The 6,756-nt window shown below is 35.1% G+C and overlaps 2 protein-coding genes across 3 annotated transcripts in view; one reads left to right on the plus strand and one right to left on the minus strand.

The window, feature by feature from the left end:
• The window catches only part of LOC104709899, a 2,973-nt gene extending 2,018 nt beyond the window's left edge, over positions 1 to 955 (minus strand). Inside the window, exons 1-4 of the mRNA XM_019228835.1 lie at positions 951 to 955; positions 620 to 771; positions 441 to 511; positions 62 to 104 (exon numbers count right to left, since the gene is read on the minus strand). Of these exons, the coding sequence (XP_019084380.1) occupies positions 62 to 104; positions 441 to 511; positions 620 to 771; positions 951 to 955 (271 nt within the window). The remainder of the gene's footprint in view (positions 1 to 61; positions 105 to 440; positions 512 to 619; positions 772 to 950) is intronic.
• Positions 2,652 to 4,532, plus strand: LOC104708412. 2 transcript variants are annotated; one of them, XM_010424983.2, is made up of 4 exons: positions 2,652 to 2,837; positions 2,922 to 3,250; positions 3,377 to 4,150; positions 4,279 to 4,532. In XM_010424983.2, exons 2-3 carry the CDS (start codon positions 2,978 to 2,980, stop codon positions 3,755 to 3,757), a joined length of 654 nt encoding a protein of 217 aa, XP_010423285.1. In that variant the 5' UTR covers positions 2,652 to 2,837; positions 2,922 to 2,977; the 3' UTR covers positions 3,758 to 4,150; positions 4,279 to 4,532. The 2 variants fall into 2 exon arrangements, with proteins under 2 accessions (XP_010423285.1, XP_019084735.1); XM_019229190.1 differs by having other exon boundaries at positions 2,652 to 3,250.

A 6,756-nucleotide genomic window follows, 5' to 3' on the forward strand; every position in this document is an offset into this window, starting at 1 on the left:
GCAGAACTATTTTCTCTCAAAATGAGAGATCTTAACCCATTGAATTCACCTTTCATATTACTTGCTCCATCATAGCCCTGTCCTCTTAATTGTTTCATACTCAAACCATGTTTGACAAACAATGAATCAATAGCACATTTCAGAGATGCAGAAGTTGTTTCTTTAACATGGACAAGACCAATAAATCTTTCTTTGATTGTCCCATGTTTATCAACAAAACAAAAAACCACTGTCATTTGTTCTTTATCAGAAACATCTGCAGATTCATCCACCAACAAGCAAAATACATCATGATCAACTTCTTGAATTATAAATCTAATAACTTCCTCTGCAAAGCAATGCACTATATATTTCTGAATTTCAGGACATATCATCTGATTATTTTTTGGAGCATTCTCCAACACAACTTTGCTTACTAGCTCATTCTGCCCTGCAGTATATTTCACAAGCTCTAAAAAATTTCCCCTATTAGCTGATTCCATTGACTCATCATGACCTCTAAAAGATAATTCTTGTCGTAGTAAATATCTACAACAATCAATTGAAGCATTCAATCTGATTTTGTATTCATTTTTGACTATGTTATCTTGCTTATAAAAAGCATGAACAATTGATTGACTTTGCTTCATCAAAGCATCAGCATTTTTTAATGCATTATTGTGAAAGCTATTCAACGATCCTACATGATCTCTTAAACTCTGGGGATTTTTCCAAGTATTAAACCCTTTTGTAACAAATGCATCACTTCCACCTTTATTTTCTGTGTAATCTCTAAACAAGTAGCAAAACAAACAATAAGTTTTATCTGTTTTCACACTGTATTCCAACCAACTGCTATAGAGATCAAACCATTCTGGATTGAATCTTCTCAACTTTTCTCCTGATAGTGTTTTAGGAAAATCATGACCTCTAGGTTGACAAGGACCTCTAATCAAATATTTGCGTCTTACCTCATCTCTTTCATTAGGATGATACTATAATATTTTTTTTCTATCTGCTGGATCCCAAGGCAAATCTACAGGAGTTTTTTCATACGGTGCTTCAAACTTTCTTTTGAAATAACTATGAATTGGAACCTAACAAAAACACAATTATATTAAATTATTAACATAGTAAAAACGAAGTTTAGATTACAAAATTGGTATATCAATGAATTATCATATAAAAGACAACACACATGCCTTACAAAGATATAAATAACGAACGAACAAGATTTCATCTAAAACTGAACAAAATTTAGTTTCTTCTACTGTAATTTTAATATAAATTAATAAGAAAGTATTTACGGTGGACATGTTTGATAGCTTGAGAATTAAGGAAAAGTAAAAAAACAGCAGAGAAACAATTTAGTTGTCGATAGAAAGAAACTAGGTCAATGCCTATCGTTGTTAAAAAGAAACTAGGACTAATCTATCATTGCACGACTAAAAAAGTATTATGAACTTTTTTCTGTTTAATTATTTTGGGCTGAAACATTAATTATGAAATTGGTTTGGAGATCTTTTGTTTCAATACAAACGGTGGAACAACTTTTCTATCTACTTAAATCAAAGTTAATATATTAAAATTATATATAAATTCTTTTTTTGAAAAAATCAGTGTTTGGCACGTGCCCAACCCCTCTATGCTCTGTATCCGCCTCTGGTTAATACTTGGCATTCTTCTAACAAATTAGCGAGTTGTTGGGAATTATTGTGAATGGTGGATGGATTTGGTCTGTGAACTGACCAAGGAGTTTGATAATATCATCAGGGCTCATGTCAAGATGCTGATTTGGGAAAAGATAAGATAAGTTATTGTACATGGCTTAACACAAAAGATAAATAAATTATTGTACATGGCTTACACATTGTATCATGATGAAACAATGAATAAACAATTGGGAAAATCCAAAAAGTCTCATATCAAATTCGAATCATATATTAGACATTTGATGCATCGTATGTATGTCTCACGTATGTTGTATAAACTATATAATCATCTTTTGTTACAAGTTACAACATTCTTTGATATAGTATAATTATATAACATAAAAAATAAGCAAAACATAAGGAAAACAAACCCAAAAATAAAAAAGCAAATATAGAAAAAAAACATTTAAATTAAGCAAAGTGTATCAAGTACAATGTAACTTGTATATATAAATTAATAATGTTTAGAACTGGAAAATCTATAAATTTAAGACTACCTCAAAATTATGCTCTCAGCTTTATTATTGGTTACTTTTATTTGTAGAAAATATTAATTAAATTTTTAAATATAAAAAAATAAGGAAGGTTAAGTTGGGGTCTCTTTTGATAATATTGTAAAAGAGGAGGGGTAGTGAGAATTAGGGGTTCCCTTTTATGAATTGAGTTGGACCAAAAAAAAAAGAAGGGGCCTTGGCTGCAAATGGTTGCATAAAATTGAAAAAATGAGTTGAACAAAATTGAGTTGGAAAATATTCAACTCATTCATCTCCAAAATAGTGGTTGAACAAGTTGAACATTTTTTCTGTAGGATTAGTTTATTTTTCCAAATTTTGAGGTTGAATGAGTTGAATAGATTTTTCCAACTTTTTCAACCTCTTCCAATCAAATGGTGAAACTTGGTTGAATAATTTTTTTCAACTCCTTCTACCTTTTCAATTGTGCAACCATTTGCACCCGTTATGTTGGACTTCCCAACTTACCTAGCGGAAGAAAAGGGCTAGAGAGGTTTTTAATCCCCAGAATTTTATCGACTCTGTAATCTTTCCAGTGATTCAGCCGTTGCTCATCCGCCCGCGATTGATTCCGATTCCGATTCCATAGACGGTCGATAACATCCACATAACCCCTAACCTCTTCCCCCGAAAGGTAAAACATCTGTGTTATTTGGCCTTAGGGAAATTAGGTTTTCTTTTTGTACTAATCAAGTTTAGTGGTATGGGATGAAATCAGACCGTAGAACCCTAATTCCTATCTTTCGATCCGACCAATTTGGGAAGCCTTACACGATGTGTGAGACGTCCTATCGGTTATACTGCAAGGGTTTGGTGAGTGAAGAGGTGGTTAAGGACGAGACTAGGCAGATCGGTGGTTTTGGTGTGGCCATCTGTGACCCCGAGGATAACCGACTATATGAGATGAAGAAAGCTCTGGGAGATGAAGAGTCCACACACCAGCAAGTTGCGGAATTGGCGGCCGTAGTTCATGGGTTGAAGTGGGCGTTGGAGCTCGATTTGGCAAGGGTCACATTCTTCTGTGATGATTCCAATATCTTACAATACGTAATTTATTTACTGAACCCCACCCATTAGTAGGCGATCGACATATATAGTATTCTTCAGTGTATTTGTTAGGTTTTTTTTATGACTCATGATTTTTTCTTATAATTTCTATTGTATGTGTGACAGGTAACAGGTAAAGCTGAACCAAACGAGTCCAGTGTAGCAACACTTGTGAAGGAAGTGGCTCTTCTTCAGAGCAGATTCTCGTCTTGCGAAGCACTTCCTGCATCTGTGACTGTGAGCAGTGGGGGCATCACTTTTGTCCTTGAGCATGCCAGAGCTGCTATAGCTTCCCAGATCAGGTGGCGTGAAGGTCACGTCTACATGGAGACTTGTCCAATATGCTGTGAAGACGTCTCATGTGATAACAAGTTTGAGGTACCTGGTTGTTTCCACCGCTTCTGCGTTGCTTGCATTAAGAGACAAGTCGACGAGGCACTGGATTGGCATAAACCAGTAAAGTGCCCAAGCTTGGGTTGCAACTTGGTTGGATCCTGTGCGGCTTAGACACATGACTGAATATCTTTCGGAGAGTGCGCTGCTTGCTCATATGACCCGAAAAAGGGACAACAGAGTACACTGTGCGTCACCCGAATGTACCGTTTTAATGCCCAAGGCCAAAATCACTGAGTACTCAAAAAAGTTCTTCGTTGATGCTGAGCTGTCAGGAGGAGCCAGAAAGTGCATGGACTGTGGGTTTTTGTTACTGCGACAACTGCAGAACAGAATGGCACTATAAGTCTATAACATGACATGTGATGTATTCCGTGAAACAGAGACTTATCAGACATCTCCTGCGGCACGTTTAGAAGCTAAGGCTAAGAGATTAGGATGGAGGATATGCAGGAATTGCAAGTCGGTGCTTGTAATTGATCTACGTTGCAACCGTATTACCTGCTCGTACGCTCTCTCTCTCTCTCTCTCTTGACTCATGGCTCTTGTTATTAATTATATAATGTGTTGCACATTTGTTTATTAATTAATTGTATATTGATTTTGGTTCTTTTTGTCTTGTGAAATCCTCGCAGATGCGGATACCAGTTCTGTTACGTCTGTGAAGCTGAGTGGAACAAGGAAACCGGATGTTGGTTACCAGGAGCCCGCGCTATGATTTATCCTAGTAGCTAGGGAACGGGTTTCGTTGATTTGGTTTTTACAGAGGAAGAGAAACTTGGAACTTTTGTACTCCAAATTTCATTATTTTTCTTCTTGAGAAATTGGTTATATGTACTTCATTGGTCAAACAAGAATTGACTTCATTCGGGGTGGAATCAAAATCCTAAAAAAAGAAAATAAATATAAAAAAAAATTTGCAATAAAAAGTAGAAAAACAGAAGATGATGAATTAATAATAATAATTCATAGAGGGTAAATAAATCATATGCAAACTCCTAAACTTTACTGTTGGGAGTATTTTGATTATGTCCAAACGAGGATGAGGTACTTTCTAACCAATTAAAATATCGCACGTGTTTGTTGTTGTTCCCGCGCATTGAACATCTTTTAGTGTACTCATCCTTCGATGCTAGAGAGAGTGCGAAAACCCTAGAAAGAAAGCCACAGAGATGGATGAACATGAACATGGCGATTCTTTCAAGGATCAGCGACCTAGCTCCGGTACAATCGTTAGGATACGCCTTGAGAATTTTATGTGCCACGATAATCTCGAGATTGAGTATAGTAGTATCGAAGACTCCAAATTTTCTATTTCAGTTGCATGTTGAATTTATTAACTATATATAGAGGTTTGGTTTATTCATTGTGTCTAGAATCTCTTGAATATGGCAGGTCAGTCCGTAAACTGACGTTTTTTTTGTTCAATTATTATATGTCAGCTAACAAGTCTCTTGTTTGGTAAGGAATCAGGTGCATGCGTTTTTTTTTTTTTTTTTTTTTTTTTTTTTTTTTTTTTTTTTTTTTTTTTTTTTTTTTTTTNATCCAAAATAAATCAATTACATTAAACACAAGGGCGGACCCACGTCACGGTAAAGAGAGGCAGCTGCCACGGTTAAAATTTCAGAAACAAGAGTTATTTATTACCATTTTAATTTTTGCATCTGCTAAAAAAATATTTAATGCCCCCAACATTTTTATATCTACGTTTTTTATCAATACATAAATTTGGATTTTTGTGTTGAATTGAAAGCCTAATTTATTTTGTTACAATTGGAAGCCCATTTAGTTGATAAAAAGAATACTACAAGCTCATTTCGTTTTAGTTGGTTTTATCTCATTCTCCATTACACAACTAAAACGTGAGACTTTTCAGCTTCTTTTCTTTCTGATTTCGTTTTTTAGCCAAAATTTGTTTTGTTCGTTTCCATTAAAGACGCAAAATCTCATATTCAGGTAACGTTTTTGCTTCTTCTATGCTTCTAGAATTTAAGTTGATCCTTTTTTATTAGATGTTTTGTTATATTTCTACGGGTGTCTGAGTCTCTTTCCTTTTCTACTTTGATTTTAGAAACATAATTGAGCAGTTGAGTTTTGCAGATAAAACAATGGAGCGATATTACAAACCAACTTCTGCTTCAAATATTTATGATAATTTGGATGATTTGCCGTGGGATCCTGCTCAAAGAAAAAGAATATTGGATTATCATCCAAATCAAAGAGATGAAGTAAGGCGCAAGTACTTAACTAGAGGTCCATGTCAACCTTATGATCATATATTTCCTCAGAAAAGAATTGGAACTGCATTGAGGCGATTTAATTCAGCTTGGTTTGGTAAATACTCTACCTGGTTAGAGTATAGTACATCGACTAATAAAGCTTATTGCTTGTGTTGTTATTTATTTAAAGATGAGATACCAAAAAGAGGCAACAATTATGCGTTTGTGGAAGAAGGTTTTTCTCTGTGGAATAAGCCTGAGTCACTAAGGGATCATGTGGGTGATACACCCAACACATTTCATAAGATTGCTGCTAGGAAATGTGATGATTTGTTGAATCAAGCTCAGTCTATTGTACATGCTCTGCATAAGCAAGACGATGTCGTAAAAAAGGAGTATCGCGTCCGGTTGAATGCTTCGATTGATGCTTCCAGGTACTTGTTGAGACAAGGGTTACCTTTTCGTGGTCATGATGAATCAAAAGAGTCTGCTAATAGAGGTAATTTTTTAGAGCTCATTAGATACACTGGAGAACAAAATGATGGTGCACATAAGGTTATTTTGGAGAATGCTCCAAAAAATAACCAGATGATTTCTCCAGTGATTCAAAAGGATATTGCAAACTCTTTTGCAGAAGAAGTTGTGAAATCTATCATAGAAGAAATTGATCATGATGTGTTTGCTTTGTTGGTTGATGAGTCTGCAGATATCTCTGACAAGGAACAAATGGCTGTTGTTTTTCGATTTGTTGATAAGAGTGGAGCAATTAAAGAAAGATTTGTTGGAGTTCTTCATGTGAAAGAAACATCTTCTTTATCTCTGAAGTCTGCAATTGATGGTTTATTTGCAAAATATGGGTTAAGCTTGACAAAGGTTAGAGGACAAGGTTATGAC

The sequence above is a fragment of the Camelina sativa genome, chromosome 8, assembly GCF_000633955.1.
Source record: "Camelina sativa cultivar DH55 chromosome 8, Cs, whole genome shotgun sequence".
In the NCBI taxonomy this organism is placed as follows: domain Eukaryota; kingdom Viridiplantae; phylum Streptophyta; class Magnoliopsida; order Brassicales; family Brassicaceae; genus Camelina; species Camelina sativa.

Bases quoted from the DNA above. Each gene is read 5' to 3' on its own strand.
- LOC104708412 (XM_019229190.1), top strand. From the start codon at position 2,912: ATGAAATCAGACCGTAGAACCCTAATTCCTATCTTTCGATCCGACCAA. The intron at 3,251-3,376 runs GTAATTTATTTA...TATGTGTGACAG, and splicing joins ATTCCAATATCTTACAATAC to GTAACAGGTAAAGCTGAACC.